The sequence below is a fragment of the Phyllobates terribilis genome, unplaced genomic scaffold, assembly GCF_046119375.1.
Source record: "Phyllobates terribilis strain yellow unplaced genomic scaffold, ASM4611937v1 Scaffold_12__6_contigs__length_324123572, whole genome shotgun sequence".
Taxonomy (NCBI): domain Eukaryota; kingdom Metazoa; phylum Chordata; class Amphibia; order Anura; family Dendrobatidae; genus Phyllobates; species Phyllobates terribilis.
The window spans coordinates 245,495,323-245,517,929 of record NW_027362772.1 but is presented as its reverse complement, the minus strand read 5'-3'; the positions used below and the strand labels follow the sequence as shown (position 1 = coordinate 245,517,929).

At 50.8% G+C, this 22,607-nt stretch overlaps 1 protein-coding gene across 1 annotated transcript in view; it reads right to left on the bottom strand.

Moving 5' to 3' along the window:
• Positions 1 to 16,347: 16,347 nt before the first annotated feature.
• Positions 16,348 to 22,607, bottom strand: part of LOC141171782 (olfactory receptor 1G1-like) — a 39,379-nt gene continuing 33,119 nt past the window's right edge. The window contains exon 3 of the mRNA XM_073655422.1: positions 16,348 to 16,451. Coding sequence (XP_073511523.1) covers positions 16,348 to 16,451 — 104 coding nt within the window. The remainder of the gene's footprint in view (positions 16,452 to 22,607) is intronic.

The following is a 22,607-nucleotide window of genomic DNA, read 5'->3' as shown; positions in this document are numbered from 1 at the left end:
TCAAAAATAGTTCACTAAGTACCCTATATTTATTATGCAACTTTGCTTTACATTTATATATAATGATGGTAGGGTATGAGATATATTTTTGTCTTTTGTCTTTTGTAGGTTACACTATATAGGAGTAGATAGAGAATTTTTTTCCGTCTTGCAGCGCTAGTGCACAGTGCTCTGCATCTGCACTGTTCACCGCTGTCTGCAAGGTCTGGTGTGTGAGTGCAGCTCACCCTGTAGTGTGTGCTTCAACCACGTCTGGTTGTAGTGCACTCAGTGTGTGTCACTGCCTCATACATTGTCCTTTTTTGCCAATTCATAATTTTTCCTGATATCTCCTATTAGTGTGGTGGTTCCATCCGTATTCAGCTAAATTGGTTCCAAAGACACTATATAGGAGTAGATAGAGAATTTTTTTTGGTCTTGCAGCGCTAGTGCACAGTGCTCTGCATCAGTACTGTTCACCGCTGTCTGCAAGGTCTGGTGTGTGAGTGCAGCTCACCCTGTAGTGTGTGCTTCAACCACATCTGGTTGTAGTGCACTCAGTGTGTGTCACTGCCTCATACATTGTCCTTTTTTGCCAATTCATAATTTTTCCTGATTTCTTCTATTAGTGTGGTGGTTCCATCCGTATTCAGCTAAATTGGTTCCAAACACACTATATAGGAGTAGTTAGAGGAGCCTTTCTGCAGCATTGGGCCCTGCAGCGCCAGCCAGATTAGTATTAGCCTATTTTTTGTAGCCTCATCTATTGCATTGTAGGTTACCTTCCTACATTGTAATAGCTACAAAAAGTTTGTGATACTATCGTTATTACATCTTTAGGCACATCCAGTGTCTTTTTGTGACAAAAAAAGCCTAAATAAAGTTCACCAAACACTCCACTTTACAGTTGTGTAGGCCACATTAGCTCATATTAAAGTCTAGTCCACACTTTATAAAATTAGTGTTTCTTATACCTGTTAGCAGCTGTTCAGGAATAAGCACACTAAGCCCTTAGTACTTTTCTGCCTATCTTTATCAGTCTACCAAGATGAAGAAGGCAGGGAGTAAGGCATGTGGTCGTGGGCGTGGGCGTGGGCGTGGAGTTTCTGCAGGGAGAGGATGTGAGGATTCTGTGCCTGCAGGGAGAGGACGTGGGGATTCTGTGCCTGCTGCGGGCACCAGTGACTCAGCATCCCCCAGTTTTACCAGGGAACAGTCCTTTATGCGCAGCTTTGTAGGAGCTAGCCGAACCCCACTGCTGCTGTCGGATGGATGGCAGCTAACGCATCGACTTCAATTAGTTCCAGATCCTCTCAGGTCCTGAGCACTGAAGAGCACCCATCTGTCTCTTCACCACCTGCCAAATTGCCCAGGCAGTCAGAGAGCCCTGGACAGGAGCCATCTCTACTTCTGTTCTCTGAATCGCTTGGCTTGGAAAGAGGGGGCCAGCCAAGCAGAATTCGAGAATTTGAAGAAGAGGTAGTATGCAGTGATGCGCAACCGTTTTGTCTCTCTGAATCTGAAGAGGCGGGTGGGCCAGTGCCTATGGTCAGCAGCACACCTCAGTGCGCATCTGATGATGAGACTCAGGTGCCACTTTCTGGTGCGTACTGTGCTGTCGAGACTACCCAGGAGAAGCAGTTGTTTGAAGAGGGTGGTGTAGATGATGAGGTCCTTGACCCATCATGGCGTGAGGGACAGGAAGGTGGTGAGAGCAGCTCTGAGGAAGAGATTCCCCGAACAGCCCAAAAAGGAGGGAGAGGGAGGGGGCAGACTTGGTTGCCTGTAGCCTCCACTTCGGCACCCATTAGGAGCATGGCTCTTCCAAAATCCAAAGCGGGCGCTCCCAAGACTTGCAGTGCCTGGTCCTTTTTTGACACAGTTGCAGATGACATTTGCTTTGTCAAATGCAAGCTGTGTAATCAGAAGGTGAAAAGAGGGAAAAGTGTCAGCAACCTCAATACCACAAATATGTGGAAACATGTGCGGACCAAGCACGTGGTGGAGTTACAAAAACACACTGAAGACCTAGGCCAACCTACAGCGCCACCTACCACCTCTTCAGCTCGTGTTGTAGCCTCTTCCTCCAGCTCACACACAGCTGGTTCGGCTTCCTCACAGGATAGCCATGGAAGAATCTCTGGCACTGTTGTACAGAGACACAGTGTAATTCCACCCACAGCACCACTTTTCCAGTCATCCTCACACTCCCAGGCCAGTCTACAGCCATCGTTAGCACAGGCATGGGAGAAAAGGCGCCCATACTCGGCAAACCACCCCCGAGCACAGGCCCTGAATGCTGGCATTGCTAAACTACTGGCCCTTGAAATGCTATCATTCAGGCTGGTGGAGACTGACACATTCCGTAACTTTATGGCATTGGCAGTCCCACAATACAACGTGCCCAGCCGCTTTTATTTCAGCAGGCAAGCCGTCCTTGCCCTGCAACATCATGTGGAGGGAAAAATTAAACATGCGCTACAAAACGCAGTCAGTAGCAAGGTCCACCTGACCACCGATGCGTGGACCAGTAAGCATGGACAGGGACAATACCTTTCCCTCACTGCCCATTGGGTAAATGTTGTGGAGCCGGGTACAAATCTTGAGAGTGGCGCTGTACGTGTTCTGCCAACTCCAAGGATTGCAGGAATCCAGTCTGTACACATTGACTCCTCCTCATACTCCAGTTCCTCTGAATCAGCGCTGCAGGAGCAGTCACGGTCTACCTCCACATCGACCCGTGAACGGTTACCTGTTATGGTGACCAATATGAGCACAGCCGTGGCCAAACGTCAACAGGCCGTATTAAAATTAATTTCTTTGGGGAATCGAAGCCACACAGCGCAGGAGCTCTGGAATGCCATCAAGCAGCAGAGCGACGTATGGTTTGTGCCAGCGAATCTCCAGCCAGGCATGGTAGTGTGTAACAATGGCCGAAATCTGGTGGCAGCTCTGGGCCTAGGGAACCTCACTCACATCCCATGTCTGGCACATGTGCTCAACTTGGTCGTGCAGAGTTTTTTGAGGGACTATCCGGATCTTGATGCACTGCTTCACAAGGTCCGCATAGAGTGCGCTCACTTGCGGCGTTCCAGCAATGCAAGATCACGCATTGCAGCTCTGCAGCGCCGATTACGTCTTCCGGAACATCGCATCATATGTGACCTACTCACCAGGTGGAATTCAACGTTACATATGTTGGAGAGGTTGTGTGAGCAGCAGGCAGCAGTAATGGAGTACCAGCTGCAGCAGGCGCAAACAAGTCGCAGTGCGCGCCGTTCACACTTCACCACCACTGAGTGGGCCTCTATGAAGGACATTTGCCACGTTTTGCGTGCCTTCAATTATTCCACGCGGATGGCGAGTGCAGATTATGCACTAGTCAGCATGACTATCCCCCTTATCTGCCTGCTTGAAAAAACACTGCAAGCACTAAGGGACGAGGTTTTGGAAGAGGTGGAGGATGAGGAGTCACAAATGCCATCTGCTTCTCTACAGTCTGCGCAACGTGGTTCCTCACAAAGGCCTAGGCAGGGGACACTTTGTGAGGAGGATGAGGAGGAGTCAATGGATGAGGAAGACATCTGTCCAGAGTAGGGAGGTACACAATGCTCTAGTAGTCAGTATCTAGAGCGAGGGTGGAGTGATGCAGAGCAGGCAGAGATCAGACCTCAAGCAGGGGACAGCGTTTCTTGGCCAGTTGGCAGTCTGCAGCACATGGTTGATTTCATGCTGCAGTGCCTGAGAAACGACCGCCGCATCGCCCACATTCTCAACACGGCTGATTATTGGGTGTCCACCCTCCTAGATCCTCGCTATCGGGACAACTTACAAAGCCTCATAACACCGTTGAACCAGAAGCGTAAAAAGCGGGAGTACCAAGACGCACTGGTGCATTCCATCATGTTCTCTATTCCAACCGAGAGCAGTGCTGCTAGTGCTTTACAAAGCAGCTCAGTGCGTCGAGGCAGTGGAGGAAGCTCTGCACAAAGAGGGAGCAGAAGCAGCGCCTCAGCACAAGGCAAGACCAGTATGGCCGAAATGTGGCAAAGTTTTGTGTCACCGCCCCCACAAATGTCTACACCATCACAGACGGCTCCAGTCAGCAGGAGGCAACGTTTCCGTCAGATGGTGACAGACTACATGTCTTGCCCTCTTAGTGTACTCCCAGACGGCTCTTCTCCCTTCAAGTTTTGGGTCTGTAAGCTGGATATATGGCCAGAGCTTAGTCAGTATGCATTGGAGGTGCTAGCTTGCCCTGCTGCTAGTGTATTATCGGAACGCGTCTTTAGTGCCGCAGGTGGTGTACTAACAGACAGTCGCTTGCGACTATCCTCCGATAACGTTGACCGGCTTACTTTTCTCAAAATGAACAAGGCCTGGATCTCTCATGAATTTGCCAGTCCTCTTCCAGAATAAATAATTGGTTGGCAACAGTATCCAGGTCTCCTGTTCTGTTCATGTTTCTACCACCTGAACTGTAATCCCTGAGCTCCAACACCGCCAGTTGGCGCTCGGAAGTGCCATCTGCACAGTCAACACTTGCTGCCGTGTTATTGGGGTTCAATAACGTCAGCTGTTCCCCGGCTGTGCGGACGGCAATTTCTCCTGCTCTGTCCACATTCTCACTACTACAGATTTTAAAGTTGCTCCAATTACACCTCTGGCTCCTCTGTTTTCAGCATTATCCCTGAGCTCCAACACCGCCAGTTGGTGCTCGGAAGTGCCGTCTGCACAGTCAACACTTGCTGCCGTGTTATTGGGGTTCAGTAACGTCAGCTGTTTCCCTGCTGTGCGGACGGCAATTTCTCCTGCTCTGTCCACATCCACTGTACTACTGATTTAAAACCTCCTCCAAATACACCTCTGGCTCCACTGTTTTCAGTATTATCCCTGAGCTCCAACACTGCCAGTTGGCGCTCGGAAGTGCCGTCTGCACAGTCAACACTTGCTGCCATGTTATTGGGGTTCGGTAACGTCAGCTGTTTCCCTGCTGTGCGGACGGCTATTTCTCCTGCTCTGTCCACATTCTCACTACTACAGATTTTAAAGTTGCTCCAATTACACCTCTTGCTCCTCTGTTTTCAGTATTATCCCTGAGCTCCAACACCGCCAGTTGGTGCTAGGAAGTGCCGTCTGCACAGTCAACACTTGCTGCCATGTTATTGGGGTTCAGTAACGTCAGCTGTTCCCCTGCTGTGCGGACGGCAATTTCTCCTGCTCTGTCCACATTCTCACTACTACAGATTTTAAAGTTTCTCCAATTACACCTCTGGCTCCTCTGTTTTCAGTATTATCCCTGAGCTCCAACACCGCCAGTTGGCGCTTGGAAGTGCCGTCTGCACAGTCAACACTTGCTGCCGTGTTATTGGGGTTCAGTAACGTCAGCTGTTCCCCTGCTGTGCGGACGGCAATTTCTCCTGCTCTGTCCACATCCACTGTACTACTGATTTAAAACCTCCTCCAAATACACCTCTGGCTCCTCTGTTTTCAGTATTATCCCTGAGCTCCAACACCGCCAGTTGGTGCTCGGAAGTGCCGTCTGCACAGTCAACACTTGCTGCCATGTTATTGGGGTTCGGTAACGTCAGCTGTTCCCCTGCTGTGCGGACGGCTATTTCTCCTGCTCTGTCCACATTCTCACTACTACAGATTTTAAAGTTGCTCCAATTACACCTCTGGCTCCTCTGTTTTCAGTATTATCCCTGAGCTCCAACACCGCCAGTTGGCGCTCGGAAGTGCCGTCTGCACAGTCAACACTTGCTGCCGTGTTATTGGGGTTCAGTAACGTCAGCTGTTCCCCTGCTGTGCGGACGGCAATTTCTCCTGCTCTGTCCACATCCACTGTACTACTGATTTAAAACCTCCTCCAAATACACCTCTGGCTCCTCTGTTTTCAGTATTATCCCTGAGCTCCAACACCGCCAGTTGGCGCTCGGAAGTGCCGTCTGCACAGTCAACACTTGCTGCCATGTTATTGGGGTTCGGTAACGTCAGCTGTTCCCCTGCTGTGCGGACGGCTATTTCTCCTGCTCTGTCCACATTCTCACTACTACAGATTTTAAAGTTGCTCCAATTACACCTCTGGCTCCTCTGTTTTCAGTATAATCCCTGAGCTCCAACACCGCCAGTTGGCGCTCGGAAGTGCCGTTGTAGCATCGGCGTCTCTGCCCCGTTCTAGGCAGAGACGCCGTCCCTCTCACCTCCCCGCTCCTGGCGCGGCGTCCTCCAGCGCTGCTCTCCCCGCTGCTTCCGGCGCGCGCTCCTTCCCTGGCAGTGTGCTTAGGGCGCGCGCGCTCCCCCTCTCTTAAAGGGACCGCGCGCGCCGTCCTAAGGAGTCCCCGGCCAATTGCCGGAGGACCTCCCATATAAAGGGCACCTCCTCCAAAATGGAGGTGCCCGAGCAATGTTGTTTGCACCTGTGTCTCACCTGTGCTTCAGCCCTCAGGTCCCGTTGCCAGTTACCTGCCAGATTCCTGCCAGCTTGCTGCCTTTGTCCTGCCTGATATCCAGTCACCTGCCTGCTAGCCTGAGGTCCGACGGTCTGCCTTCCAACTCCTGTCAATCTGTCTATGGACCAGCTTGCCCGCTCACCTGGGAGCGCACACCTGTTACCTGCCTGCTAGCCTACCTGGAGGCTCCGCCGTCACGTGCTGTGACCATCTGCCTTTCCAGAGACTCCTGCCCGCTCACCTGGGAGCGCACACCTGTTACCTGCCTGCTAGCCTACCCGGAGGCTCTGCCATCACAGGTCGTACCTACCCTTTACCCAGAGACTGCCCCGGTCACTTGCCGTAACTCCCTGCCCGTTCATCCAGAGACTGTCCCGGTCACCTGCTGTGACTGCCTGCCCATCATCCCTGATTGCCACCCGCTCCCTTACAAGGACCGCTCCCTTGTATAGTAGCTCAGAGGTTCCGCCTCCCAGACCTGTTACAGTTTGCTCGGGCCATGGAACCCGGTGGCACCCAAGCTCCCTCGCTCTCGGACCTGTGTCATGAACTGTCCCGCCAGAGGTCCCAACAGGAGTCCATCCTGGGTCACCTGCGGAATGTCAATTCTCGCCTGGACACTGACTGCTCCGCCAGCAACCTCCGCCAGCGCCATGATTCGCAATCCGACAGCTCCGCTGTCCACCAACACTATGGTATCCTACCCCGGACCCCGGCTTTCTGCACCTCCTCGCTTCGGAGGCGACTCCGCTCAGGCTCGGGGCTTCATAAATCAGTGCACCCTGCACTTTGAACTCCTGTCCCACCAGTTTAACTCCGACCGGGCCAAAATTGCCTTCATCATGTCCCATCTCACCGGAGAGGCTCTGGCCTGGCTAAATCCTCTATGGGAGAGAGGAGACCCCCTGGTGTCCAACTTGCCTGCCTTTCTCACGGCCTTCCGGAAAGTCTTCGACGAACCCGGACGGAAGACCTCATCCTCATCGTCACTGCTACGCCTCCGTCAGGGAAGCCTCACCGTGGGCCAATATGCCATACGGTTCCGTACCCTTGCCTCGGAGCTGGCCTGGGATAATGACACTCTGGTTTCAGTCTTCTGGGAGGGTCTGTCCGGCCGTATTAAAGATGAACTTGCCGGTCGGGACATTCCTACCACCCTCGATGACCTGATAGCTCTTGCCACCCGGATTGACCTGCGGTTCCAGGAGCGTGCCAAAGAGGTCACCCGTGAGAGGAGGTTTCCACGCCTAGCTCCTACTTTTCAGCAACCCGTCACTCCCTCCGTCTCTCCTGAGCCTATGCAGGTCGACCAGACCAAGATGGTCGGTTCTCGCCAAGAATCTCGCCGAGCCGAGGGAAGCTGTTTCTATTGTGGCAGTAAGAAGCACTTCATCCGTTCCTGCCCGGAAAAGCCGGGAAACGCCAGTGTCTAGGACCACTCGGAGAGGTCGTCCTAGACAAAAGTAAGTCCTCTCCGTCTCTGACCTTACCGGTCTCTATTGCTTGGGGAGAAAACCGTCTCTTCGAACTCGCCCATCTGGATTCTGGAGCTGCTGGAAACCTCATAGCCCAGTCTCTGGTAGAGAGATACCATATTCCCACCAAGTCCCTGGCGGAGCCATTGTCAGTTGCTTCCGTGGATGGAAGACTTCTCTCGGAGACCATCCTGCTCGTCACCGAACCTATAACCCTACAGGTGGGAATGCTGCACTCTGACGAGATCTCATTCCATGTGCTGTCCGGACTTTCTCACTCCTTGTTGCTAGGTCTACCTTGGCTCCAGACTCATGAACCCGTATTGAACTGGCGGTCCGGTGAAGTACTCCGATGGGGTCCTGACTGCCATAGGACCTGCCTGGTTCCGGTCCGTCCACTTCGCCCTCAGCCTACTCCAGCTAACTTACCTGGTCTCCCGGCTCCCTACTGGCCCTATGCGGACGTCTTCGGTAAGAAGGAAGCTGAGACGTTGCCACCCCATAGGCCATACGATTGCCCGATCGACCTGGTACCTGGCACCACTCCTCCCCGTGGGCGTATCTACCCGTTATCTGCAGCCGAGACCCGAGCCATGTCTGAGTACATTGAAGAGAATCTGGCTAGGGGATTTATCCGAAAATCTACCTCCCCGGCTGGAGCCGGATTCTTCTTTGTCAAAAAGAAAGACGGCTCGCTACGTCCCTGTATTGACTACAGAGGACTCAATCTCATTACGGTAAAAAACAAATATCCCCTGCCACTCATCTCCGAATTGTTTGACCGGCTCAAGGGCGCCAGGATCTTCTCCAAGCTGGATCTTCGAGGAGCGTATAATCTGGTCCGTATCCGTCAAGGAGACGAGTGGAAGACGGCATTCAATACCCGGGACGGTCACTACGAGTACCTTGTGATGCCCTTCAGTCTCTGTAATGCTCCCGCGGTCTTTCAGGAACTAGTCAATGACATCTTCCGTGACCTCCTGTACTCCTGCGTAGTGGTATACCTGGACGATATCTTGGTCTTCTCTCCGGATCTCCCCACACACAGGAGGGATGTTCGTCAGGTCCTGCTTAGGCTTCGGCAGAACCACCTTTACGCCAAATACGAGAAGTGCCTCTTCGATCAGACCTCCCTTCCGTTCTTGGGCTATGTCATCTCCCAAACAGGTCTGCAAATGGATCCCGAGAAGCTCTCTTCCGTTCTAAAATGGCCTCGTCCTGAAGGTTTGAAGGCGATACAGCGATTCCTGGGCTTTGCTAATTATTATCGTCTTTTCATCCCACACTTCTCGTCTCGGACTGCTCCCATATCTGCACTTACCCGTAAGGGGGCTAACCCCAGGATATGGTCGCCTGAAGCCGAGGAGGCCTTCCTTTCCCTAAAGAAAGCCTTCGCCTCTGCTCCCGTCCTGCACCGTCCGGACTGTAATAAACAATTCTACCTGGAGGTTGATGCTTCCTCCTCCGGTGCTCACCCAGAAGTCTTCTACCGGGAGAATGGTAACGTGCGGCTTCTTCTCCAAAATCTTCTCCTCGTCGGAGCGCAACTACTCCATTGGAGACCGGGAATTGCTAGCCATCAAATTGGCACTAAGAGAGTGGCGCTATCTGCTTGAAGGGGCTCTCTACCCGGTAATTATCTACACGGATCACAAAAACCTGGCATATCTCCAAAATGCCCAGAGGCTCAATCCTCGCCAGGCCCGGTGGTCGTTGTTTTTTGCCCGCTTCGACTTCACTCTTCATTTCCGTCCGGCGGACAAGAACGTCAAAGCTGATGCCTTGTCTCGGTCTTTCCTGTCCTCCGATCAAGAGGAGGAACCTACGCACATCATCGACTCCTCCAAGGTGATGAATGTGGCTCCCTTGGATCTAACTCGTCTTCCACCCGGTAAGACGTTCATAGCTGTGCCAGATCGGGAGAGGGTTCTTCGCTGGGGACATTCTTCTAAACTAGCTGGCCATGCTGGCCAAAAAAAGACCTTTCAACTTATTGCCCGGCATTACTGGTGGCCTACCCTACGTAAGGACGTGGTAGACTTCGTCGCAGCCTGTTCATCCTGTGCTCGTAACAAAGTTCCCCGACATCTACCTGCCGGCCATCTCCTGCCCCTTCCCGTACCTGCTGCTCCTTGGCAACACATCGCTATGGACTTTATCACCGACCTTCCAGTTTCTGCCGGTTGTACCGTCATTTGGGTTGTCGCTGACCGTTTTTCTAAGATGGCCCACTTCATTCCCCTGCCTGGTCTTCCGTCTGCACCCGAGTTGGCTAAAGACTTTATCCGCCACATCTTCCGTCTCCATGGTCTGCCCCTCCACATCGTGTCGGATCGTGGGGTTCAGTTCACCTCTCGTTTCTGGAGAGCCACTTGTAAGCTGCTGGACATTACCCTGGATTTCTCCTCCGCTTACCACCCTCAGTCCAATGGTCAAGTGGAGCGGATCAATCAGATCTTGTCCAGCTACCTCCGGCACTTCGTGGATGCTCACCACTCGGATTGGGTGGATCTTCTACCGTGGGCCGAGTTCTCTTATAACAACCATGAGAGCGAGTCCTCTTCCAAATCCCCGTTCTTTATAGTTGGTGGCCAACATCCCCGGATTCCACTTCCTGTCTCCGTTTCTGTGGACAACCCTGCTGCGGAGTCTCTTGTCAGCGAATTTTCTACTATTTGGGAGAGCACCAGGTCCGCTCTTCTTCTCTCCTCTGAGCGGATGAAGAGATATGCTGATAAGAGACGTCTGGATCCGCCCCAATTCCGTCCGGGAGACAAGGTTTGGCTCTCATCCAAACATGTGCGGCTCAAAATACCCTCCTACAAGTTGGGTCCTCGATTCATCGATCCCTTCGAAGTCCTCAAGGAATATTAACCCTGTGGCCTACAAAATAAAACTCCCGGCCACCCTACGGATCCCCAACTCCTTCCACGTATCTCTCCTCAAACCCGTTGTCTTTAACTCTTTTTCCAAAAATCCAGGTGCCCCTCCTGCTCCGGTTTCCGCTGATGACATCTTTGAGGTAGAGAGTATTCTGGCCTCCAAGAGGGTAAGAGGAAAAACCTTTTTTCTGGTAGATTGGAAGGGGTTTGGTCCTGAGGAGAGAACTTGGGAACCCAGGGAGAACATCAACGCCCCGCTTCTCCTTGAAAAATTTCTTTCTGGCTTAAAAAAGAGGGGGCCTAAAGGGGGGGGTACTGTAGCATCGGCGTCTCTGCCCCGTTCTAGGCAGAGACGCCGTCCCTCTCACCTCCCCGCTCCTGGCGCGGCGTCCTCCAGCGCTGCTCTCCCCGCTGCTTCCGGCGCGCGCTCCTTCCCCCGGCTCTCTTAAAGGGACCGCGCGCGCCGTCCTAAGGAGTCCCCGGCCAATTGCCGGAGGACCTCCCATATAAAGGGCACCTCCTCCAAAATGGAGGTGCCCGAGCAATGTTGTTTGCACCTGTGTCTCACCTGTGCTTCAGCCCTCAGGTCCCGTTGCCAGTTACCTGCCAGTTACCTGCCAGATTCCTGCCAGCTTGCTGCCTTTGTCCTGCCTGATATCCAGTCACCTGCCTGCTAGCCTGAGGTCCGACGGTCTGCCTTCCAACTCCTGTCAGTCTGTCTATGGACCAGCTTGCCCGCTCACCTGGGAGCGCACACCTGTTACCTGCCTGCTAGCCTACCTGGAGGCTCCGCCGTCACGTGCTGTGACCATCTGCCTTTCCAGAGACTCCTGCCCGCTCACCTGGAAGCGCACACCTGTTACCTGCCTGCTAGCCTACCCGGAGGCTCTGCCATCACAGGTCGTACCTACCCTTTACCCAGAGACTGCCCCGGTCACTTGCCATAACTCCCTGCCCGTTCATCCAGAGACTGCCCCGGTCACTTGCCGTAACTCCCTGCCCGTCCACTCAGAGACTGTCCCGGTCACCTGCTGTGACTGCCTGCACGTCATCCCTGATTGCCACCCGCTCCCTTACAAGGACCGCCCCCTTGTATAGTAGCTCAGAGGTTCCGCCTCCCAGCCGTCTGCACAGTCAACACTTGCTGCTATGTTATTGGGGTTCAGTAACGTCAGCTGTTCCCCTGCTGTGCGGATGGCAATTTCTCCTGCTCTGTCCACATTCTCACTACTACAGATTTTAAAGTTGCTCCAATTACACCTCTGGCTCCTCTGTTTTCAGTATTATCCCTGAGCTCCAACACCGCCAGTTGGCGCTTGGAAGTGCCGTCTGCACAGTCAACACTTGCTGCCGTGTTATTGGGGTTCAGTAACGTCAGCTGTTCCCCTTCTGTGCAGACGGCAATTTCTCCTGCTCTGTCCACATCCACTGTACTACTGATTTAAAACCTCCTCCAAATACACCTCTGGCTCCTCTGTTTTAAGTATTATCCCTGAGCTCCAACACCGCCAGTTGGCGCTCGGAAGTGCCATCTGCACAGTCAACACTTGCTGCCATGTTATTGGGGTTCGGTAACGTCAGCTGTTCCCCTGCTGTGCGGACGGCTATTTCTCCTGCTCTGTCCACATTCTCACTACTACAGATTTTAAAGTTGCTCCAATTACACCTCTGGCTCCTCTGTTTTCAGTATTATCCCTGAGTTCCAACACCGCCAGTTGGCACTCGGAAGTGCCGTCTGCACAGTCAACACTTGCTGCCGTGTTATTGGGGTTCAGTAACATCAGCTGTTCCCCTGCTGTGCGGACGGCAATTTCTCCTGCTCTGTCCACATCCACTGTACTACTGATTTAAAACCTCCTCCAAATACACCTCTGGCTCCACTGTTTTCAGTATTATCCCTGAGCTCCAACACCGCCAGTTGGCGCTCGGAAGTGCCGTCTGCACAGTCAACACTTGCTGCCATGTTATTGGGGTTCAGTAACGTCAGCTGTTCCCCTGCTGTGCGGACGGCAATTTCTCCTGCTCTGTCCACATTCTCACTACTACAGATTTTAAAGTTGCTCCAATTACACCTCTGGCTCCTCTGTTTTTAGTATTTACCCTGGGCTCCAATACCGCTAGTTGCTGCTCAGAAGTGCCGTCTGCACATTCAACGCTTGCTCCAGTGTTATTGGGGTTCAGTAACGTCAGCTGTTCCCCTGCTGTGTGTCCGGCAAATTCTCCTGCTTTGTCCACATCCACTGTACTACTGATTTAAAACTTGCTCCAATTACACCTCTGGCTCCACTCTGTTTTTAGTATTTACCCTGGTTTCCAGCACCGCCAGCTTGTTCTCGGTAGTTCCATTTGCTCTTGTACCTTCTACTACCCATCCGGGTTCCAGTACCGTCAGCTGGTTCTCGGCAGTGCCTTTGGATTAGGTGCCTCCTTCTCGGTATCCAAGTTCCACCAATGTCTGCTGGTTCTTGGTAGTGCTTTCTGGCACAGGTACCTCCTGCTTAGTAACCGAGTTCCAGTACCATCAGCTGGTCTTCGGCAGTTCCATTGGCTCTTGTACCTTCTGCTACCCATCCGGGTTCCAGTACCGTCAGCTGATCCTCGGTAGTTCCATTTGCTCTTGTACCTTCTACTACCCATCCGGGTTCCAGTACCGTCAGCTGGTTCTCGGCAGTGACTTTGGCACGGGTACTCCCTCCTGCCCAGCCTGGTTCCAGCACGCCAGCTGTTTCCGGGTAGTGTCAACGTCACTTTGCCTCCAATGCGTTGTCCTGTCGTGTTGCGGTCGGGTTAGCCGACTCTATGGTGCCTGCAGTTTAGGTGACTCCTATGTGGGCTGCGGGATCTGGCAATGAAAGCTGGTTCCATAGTGCCAATAGGACAAGCACCCCCTGTAGGACTGTGGGTTTTGGTAACTGCGGCCGGCTCGTGGCCTTGAACTTTTTTTTACATGGGTACCTTCTGCTACCCATCCAGGTTCCAGTACCGTCAGCTGGTTCTCGGCAGTGCCTTTGGATTAGGTGCCTCCTTCTCGGTATCCAAGTTCCACCAACGTCTGCTGGTCCTTGGTAGTGCTTTCTGGCACAGGTACCTCCTGCTTAGTAACCGAGTTCCAGTACCGTCAGCTGGTCTTCGGAAGTTCCATTGGCTCTTGTACCTTCTACTACCCATCCGGGTTCCAGTACCGTCAGCTGGTTCTCGGCAGTGTCTTTGGCATGGGTACTCCCTCCTGCCCAGCCTGGTTCCAGCACGCCAGCTGTTTCCGGGTAGTGTCAACGTCACTTTGCCTCCAATGCGTTGTCCTGTCGTGTTGCGGTCGGGTTAGCCGACTCTATGGTGCCTGCAGTTTAGGTGACTCCTATGTGGGCTGCGGGATCTGGCAATGAAGGCTGGTTCCATAGTGCCAATAGGACAAGCACCCCCTGTAGGACTGTGGGTTTTGGTAACTGCGGCCGGCTCGCGGCCTTGAACTTTTTTTTACATGGGTACCTTCTGCTACCCATCCGGGTTCCAGTACCGTCAGCTGGTTCTCGGCAGTGCCTTTGGATTAGGTGCCTCCTTCTCGGTATCCAAGTTCCACCAACGTCTGCTGGTCCTTGGTAGTGCTTTCTGGCACAGGTACCTCCTGCTTAGTAATCGAGTTCCAGTACCGTCAGCTGGTCTTCGGCAGTTCCATTGGCTCTTGTACCTTCTGCTACCCATCCGGGTTCCAGTACCGTCAGCTGGTCCTCGGTAGTTCCTCAGCTTTCTTGTACCTTCTGCTACATTTCCAAGTTCAAGCTTTTTGAAATGGTTCTTGGTAATCACTCTGGATCTCCCTGACGAGGACCCTGAAGACGAGGACCCTGAAGACCAACCCTAAGAAGACGAGGACCCCGAAGACGACGACCCTGAAGACGAGGACCCTGAAGACCACCCCGAAGAAGACGAGGACCCTGAAGACCACCCTGAAGAAGACGAGGACCCTGAAGACCACCCCGAAGAAGACGAGGACCCCGAAGACGAGGACCCAGAAGACCAACCCGAAGAAGACGAGGACCCCGAAGACGAGGACCCCCGAAGACGACGACCCTGAAGACCACCCCGAAGAAGACCAAGAAGATAACCCTGAAGAAGTTGACCAAGAGGACAAAGAAGAGAAGACAAGCACCAAGATACAGAAGAACAAGAGACAGAAAACCAAGAAGCAGAAATACAAGAAGCTGCAGAACAAAAAGCGGAAGAACATTAAGCATAAGACTAAAAATCAGAGCAAAAGATAATATCTAAATTATAAGCAGAAGATGACTAAGCAGTGTATGGGGGTGAGTCCGTTCCTCCTCGTGGTGCCCCTGGAAAAGACCTGCTGCTGCAGGCCAAACTGAACGCGGACAAATCCTGTTGTAAATCTTTTGTGACGGGCAGAACGAAAGGTGTAATGTCCAACCTTTTATAGCTAACAACTACAGGAATGCCTGTCACAAATAAGAATATGATGAAGAAGAAGAATATGAAGAAGTAGAATATGAAGAATGAAAAAAAAAGAATAATACGAAGAAGGTGAAGAAGAAGTGGATGAAAAAGATGCTGAGGATGATGAAGGAGAAAGTGTGGGAGAAGTAAAAAAGAAGGTGAAGAGCATGGAAGTAGTGAAACATAAATATCTGACAAAATATAAAAATACTTAACATAGTCAATATTTCCGTAACTCAGAACGTCTTAAAAAAAAATATTAATTCCTGCTATTCCATTTGATTGGGCTAAACCTCTATGCCTTTATTGTCTCCCCCACCTCCCCCAATACATTCTACATTATTCTTAGTTGTTTTCCTTCATGTAGAATTAACCTACAAGGAAAGAAAGGGTTTATTTTCATTCCGATATTTCTGTCCCATTGACTTGCATTGGTTTAAGGTATCGGAATCGGCGATATCCGATACTTTTTCGGTATCGGTCCGATCCAATCCGATCCGATATTTCCCGATATCGGAAGGTATCGCTCAACACTACTCTTCACCTATCCTTGCACATTCTGAGGCATCATCATCAGACACTTCTAAAAACTTGTCGCATCACATCGTTCAGCTGTCCCTACCCCAGGCCTTGGAACGAAAAAGAAAGTTCTCAACCACCCATCCACAGGCCCAAATGCTAAACGGGCACATTTCCAGAATGCTTGCAGTGGAAATGGTGCCATTTAGGCTTGTAGACATGGAGGATTTCTGCCGAATCATTGCGGCAGCTGTCCCTTGGTACTCGGTCCCCAGCTGCCACTATCTCTCCCGTTGTGGCATCCCCGCCTTGCACCAACACGTGTCCAGGAACATCACCCGTGCCCTTACCAACGCTGTTACTGGGATTGTACACTTAATGACCGACACATGGACAAGCACTTGTTGCCAGGGATGCTACATTTTCCTGATGGCACACTGGGTGAACATTGAGGAGGCTGGGGCTGAGCCCCTCCCTGGCACGGCACATGTGTTACCGATGCCGAGGATTGCTGGCCCTGCTTCTATCAAGGTGTCCTCCACCTCGTACAGCAGTTCCTGCACCCTCTCCTGCTCCTCCTCATCCTTAATCTCAATTTGTTTTCTCAGAGCATATCGTCCACATCAGCCGGAAGTTGGAAGCTCCTCCGCATTGCCTCAGCAAAGCCGCAACAGGCTCTGCTGAGGATAATTTGTCTAGGATACAAACCACACTCAGCGGCAGAGTTATTGAAAGGTATAACAGACCAGACAGATCTGTGTTTCTCGCCGCTGAACCTCCAAACAGGCATGGTCGTGTGTGATAATGGGCGTAACCTGGTGGCGGCTATGAAGCTTGGCAAGCTCACAAACATACCATGCTTGGCCAATGTGCTAAACTTGGTGGCTCAGTGGTTTCTGAAAACCTACCCATATTTACCAGAGCTTCTGGTCAAGGTACGCTGCGTCAGCGCCTATTTCCACAAGTCGGCTACAGCTGCTACCACTCTGGCAGTGCTGCAGAAGCACATGCAAGTGCCAGCTCACCGTCCAGTGTTCGCCATCACCACATGCTAGAACTCCACACTAGAGATGAGCGTTGTTCGACTCGAACTGTTCGCCAATCTCAAATTCGAGCTGTTTTGGGCGGTGTTCGAGCCGTTCGGCGAACACGAACGATTTGAGAAAAATTCGGCTGTTCGAGGTTATGTTCGATAACTGTTCGTGCACCAGAATCATAACTGGATTTTTTCTCAGTAATGATGAAAATTAATGTTAATACGCAGTTTGAGTGTACAGCGGGGCGGTGGGAGGGGCAGGGGATGGATCTCTGCAGGAATAATGAAGAGCTCCATTTTTTTTTCTCTTTCCCGCATTTACAGTGGGGAGGTGCAATCTGTCAGCCTATCAGCAGCGCACACACGGAGCGAAGTGCTTTTTTTCACACAAGCAAGGGCATGTGTCATTGGCAATGTATGTCACATGTCCTTGCCCTATAAGACCAAGCCATTTTCCCCGTCGCCACCATTTTCTCACTGCTGCAGCTGCGTGTTAGACGGCACCGCTGTTGCTGTGTGCGCTATACCTTGTTAATTTCATGCCAAGTTTCGCACAAATCTACAGATAGCTTGGGAGTAGGGAATAGTTGTGATTGCAGTCCTTTTAAGGACTAGGTTACAGCATTTCCGACGACTTTTATCAGGCAGGTCTGTGCTCTTAAATAGATAGGTTGTGGGAGTAAAGACTAATTGTAATTGCAGTCCTTTTCAGGACTAGGTTACATCAGTTCCTATCAGTTTTTGCCAGGCAGGTCTATGCCAGTGCTGTGCAAGTTTTTTTCACGGCATTTGGCTGAATCTAGCCAAGCTAATCCTTTTTGGCCTATTGCAGAGTGTGTTAGTCAGTGGAGTAGCCTATCTGTGTTGCAAGATATACCACCTGTGTATAGAATACCAATTTTTTTACTGCACCTAGTGAAGTAAAATCTTTTGGGCATAGCATCATTCTATTAGTCCATCTATACTGACCTCCATCAGGTTGCAAATTGAATATAATTTTTTTCTGCATCTAGCTCTGAAAAAATATTTGGGCTTCTAGCAGTGTGTGGGACTTGTTCTATTAGTCCATCTATACTGACCTCCATCAGATTGCAAACTGAATATAATTTTTTTCTGCATCTAGCTCTGAAAAAATATTTGGCCTTCTAGCAGTGTGTGGGACTTGTTTTATTAGTCCATCTATACTGACCTCCATCACGTTGCAAATTCAAAATAATTTTTTGTCTGCATCTAGCTCTGAAAAAATATTTGGCCTTCTAGCAGTGTGTGGGACTTTCTCTATTAGTCCATCTATACTGACCTCCATCAGGTGGCAAATTAAAAATAATTTTTATCTGCATCTAGCTCTGAAAAAATATTTGGCCTTCTAGCAGTGTGTGGGACTTTCTCTATTAGTCCATCTATACTGACCTCCATCAGGTTGCAAATTAAAAATAATTTTTTTCTGCATCTAGCTCTGAAAAAATATTTGGCCTTCTAGAAGTGTGTGGGACTTTCTCTATTAGTCCATCTGTACTGACCTCCATCAGGTTGCAAATTAAAAATAATTTTTTGTCTGCATCTAGCTCTGAAAAAATATTTGGCCTTCTCGGAGTGTGTGGGACTTGTTCTATTAGTCCATTATATGGACCTCCATCAGGTTGCAAACTGAATATATTTTTTTTCTGCATCTACCTCTGAAAAAATATTTGGGCTTCTAGCTGTGTGTGGGACTTGTTCTATTAGTCCATCTATACTGACCTCCATCAGGTTGCAAACTGAATATAATTTTTTCTGCATCTAGCTCTGAAAAAATATTTGGCCTTCTAGCAGTGTGTGGGACTTGTTCTATTAGTCCATCTATACTGACCTCCATCAGGTTGCAAACTGAATATAATTTTTTTCAGCATCTAGCTCTGAAAAAATATTTGGGCTTCTAGCTGTGTGTGGGACTTGTTCTATTAGTCCTTCTATACTGACGTCCATCAGGTTGCGAACTGAATACAATTTTTTTCTGCATCTACCTCTGAAAAAATATTTGGGCTTCTAGCTGTGTGTGGGACTTGTTCTATTAGTCCATCTATACTGACCTCCATCAGGTTGCAAATTGAATATAATTTTTTTCTGCATCTAACCCAGCCAATAGTTTTGGCCTAATACCACAGTTTGGCCACTCAGCTCTGCTCGGTTCCCATCCATTGTTTTTTTGTGCAAACAACTCCAGAGTTGTGAATTAGTTAACCACCAAAATGAGTGGAAAAAGGCCTGCTGCTGGTGGAAAGGGGAATAGGCACGTTGGGAAGGGGAAAAAAGGTTGTGTCCGTGGGGTAGGTGTTAAAGCAACAGTAACATCTGCAGAAGAAAGACCATCTTCCAGCCAAACTAAAATGTCTACTTCTTTTAGCGGACAATGTGATAAGATCCCTTTCTTACGGCCACGCCAATCGCTACAAATTCCAGATGAGGCACAAAAACAGCAGGTGCTTCAACGGATATCAAGTGTTCCTTTAAGTGGGCTCTCCTCCACATCAACTTCAACATCACAAATACTCCAGTCCTCAAAGGTGTCACCCCAATCGCACTTGCTTCCTCACAGCTCCCAAATCTCCAGCTGCCCGTCTGAGTATGAGGTAGAACAGATGGTTGAGTCTGCAGAGCTGTTTACTCATACTATAGTCTGGGAATCAGAGGTCGACTCCAGCGCTTCTGTGAATCCAGACGAGGAAATGATCTGCACTGATGCCCAGAATCTTTATGAGTCGGATCCAGGACCAGACGCAGAAGGTTCAGACCATAATCTAGACCCTCATTCCCAAACTGTAACTCCTGTTGGTGGAGACAATGAGGAAGACGATGATGAGACTCAAATACCTGATTGGAGCGACAACTTTAGTTTTTTGTCAGGGCAGGAACAGGTTGGCTCTGAGGACGACGGGTGTGATAACGCACAGGGTGATGATGATGAGGTTGGAGATCCCACTTACTGTCAACCCACAGTCAGCCAAGAGATGAGGTCAGCAGAGGAGGTGGAGGAGGATGCTAGTGACGACGAGGTCAGGTTGCGCCTTCCTGGACAGAGACGTAGTACTGGAAGCACGTCAACAACTGCATCCTCAAACACAACTCTGCCTCTCACCACAAGTCATGGTGGCTCTTCAGGTCGCATGGGTGCTAAGCCTTGCATAGCCTGGGCATTTTTTCAGATCGATAAAGATGACCCAACTCGTGTTATCTGTAACATTTGTCAGCAAAAGCTAAGTAGAGGCCAAAAAATACATAGTTTGAGTACTTCATGCATGAACCGGCACATGGACATGAAGCATAAGTTGCAGTGGAAAGCTCACTGTGCTACAATGCGGCCTAGCCGGCCGGGCCAACCAACGTCTGTCATATCTTGTGCATCCGTGGCCTCTTCATCCTCTGTGACTGGGGGGACAGCAGTCACACCTGTTTTGGGGCGCAGACCTGCCACCTCTTTACCCGCAACAGCCAGCGTGATTGGCAGGTCATCATTTTCTTTGGAGGTGGTAACACCAGCTGGTGTTGAGCGCTGTCCGACATCGATAGCACCACCTTTGGATCAAGGCAACCTAACATGTCCGCCTGCATCTTCCTCACAGACCGGCAGTTTGCCGGTGGCACCCTTATCAACCCCGTCTAAGCACAATAGCCAGCCCTCGGTCCCTCAGATGTGGACAAGTAAAAGACGATTTCCTCCTAGCCATGAGAAAGCTAAGAGGTTGAATTTCACCATCTGCAAGCTCTTGGCTACAGAAATGCTGCCTTTCCGCCTGGTGGACACAGAGGATTTTCCAGACCTTATGTCCGTCGCAGTGCCCCAGTACCAGATGCCCAGTCAGCACTACTTCTCAAAAAAAGGTGTGCCTGCGCTCCACCAGCATGTCGCACACAACATCACCGCTTCTTTGAGAAACTCTGTGTGTGACAGGGTGCATTTCACCACAGACACTTGGACGAGTAGGCATGGACAGGGGCATTACATGTCGCTGACTGGGCACTGGGTAACTATGGTGACAGCAGGACAAGGGGCTGCTGTCCAAGTCTTGCCGTCCCCGCGAGTTGTGCGTCAATCCTCTTTATCTCAAAGTTCCTCCACTGCTTCTGCCTCCTCAACCTCCTCTCGGTCCTCCACCAGCACCCAAAGCCTGTCTGGTCATGCCACAAGCTTTCTAACTGCGCAGAAGGGATCCTGCACACCTCCTTACTATGCTGGCAGTAGGGCTCAACGTCATCAGGCGGTTTTTACTTTGAAATGTTGGGGAAATGTGAGTCACACAGCTGAGGAGTTGTGGTCAGCTCTGGAGAACCAATTTCATGAATGGTTGTCTCCTCTGGACCTGAAACCAGGGAAGATTGTGTGCGACAATGCTGCAAACCTGGGTGCGGCCCTTCGCCGGGGCAATGTTACACACGTGCCTTGTTTGGCTCACGTGTTGAACCTGGTTGTCCAGCAATTTTTAGCCCACTATCCCGGACTAGATGGCCTTCTGCAGAGGGCACGGTCGCTGTGTGCTCACTTCCGTTCGCATCCCGCAGCTCAGCGACTTACATCTCTACAGAAGTCGTTGGGCATGCCACTTCACCGGCTAAAATGCGATGTGCCTACCCGGTGGAATTCAACTCTGCACATGTTGCAGCGACTGTGGCAGCACCGACAAGCCCTGGTGGAATACGTTCTGACGTATAGCCTCGGCCAACGAGATCCAGAGGTGGGGCAAATCACGCTGGAGGAGTGGTCTCAGATCAGGGACCTATGCACCCTTCTGCACAGTTTTGAAATGGCGACGAAGATGTTTAGTGCTGACGATGCCTTTATCAGCATGACTATTCCGGTGATTTACATGCTGGAGCACATGTTAAGCAGAATTCGGAGTCAGTTGTTGGCACAAGAGGAGGTGGAGGAAGTAGAGGAGGAGGAGTTGTATGCGGAAGGGCTAACATCTGCAAGGTCCAGACGGTCGGCAGCACCAAGGCGGCAGGCATGTGAGGGTGGGGGAGATGGTTTTACCAGGGCGCATGGTAGCAGCCAAACTAGTGAGGAAGGTGCAGGAGCCCAGGAAGAAGTGGAGGACGAACTAATGGAAGTCTCATCAGATGAGGGAGACCTTGATCACATTTCTGTTGTGCGAGGTTGGGGGTAGAGGACAGAGGAAGGAAGCCTGATTGTTACCTCGCCACCAACACAACAGGGACTTGGTGCTCCTGGATGCGCAACACACATGAGTGCCTTCTTGCTGCACTACCTGCAACATAACCCTCGAATTGTGAGAATTAGAAATAATCCTGACTACTGGGTTGCCACACTGTTAGATCCCCGGTACAAAAGTAAATTTGCAGTAATTATTCCTGCCATAGAAAGGGATGCACGCATGCAGGAGTATCAGCAGAGACTGTTGTAGAATCTTACATGTGCTTTTCCACAAAACACCAGTGGTGCACGTAGTGAATCTCACAGTTCCAACTTGCCAACCGTGGGACCGTCGAGTGTTCAGCACTCAAACCGTAACAGAACCACAGTATCTGCTGGTAACATCAATTTTGCGGAATCATTTCACCACTTTTTTAGCCCATCCTTTGCAAGGCCACAGGAGACAAGAAGTCTGACACATAGTCAACGCCTAGAGACGATGGTACAGGAGTATCTCCAAGTAAACATTGAAGCCATGACTGTGTCACTGGACCCTTGCTCTTTTTGGGCTTCCAATCTGGATAAATGGTCGGAGCTAGCCACTTACGCCTTGGCGATCTTGTCATGCCCCGCAGCCAGCGTTCTGTCTGAACGTGTGTTCAGCGCTGCTGGTGGTGTGCTGAGAGA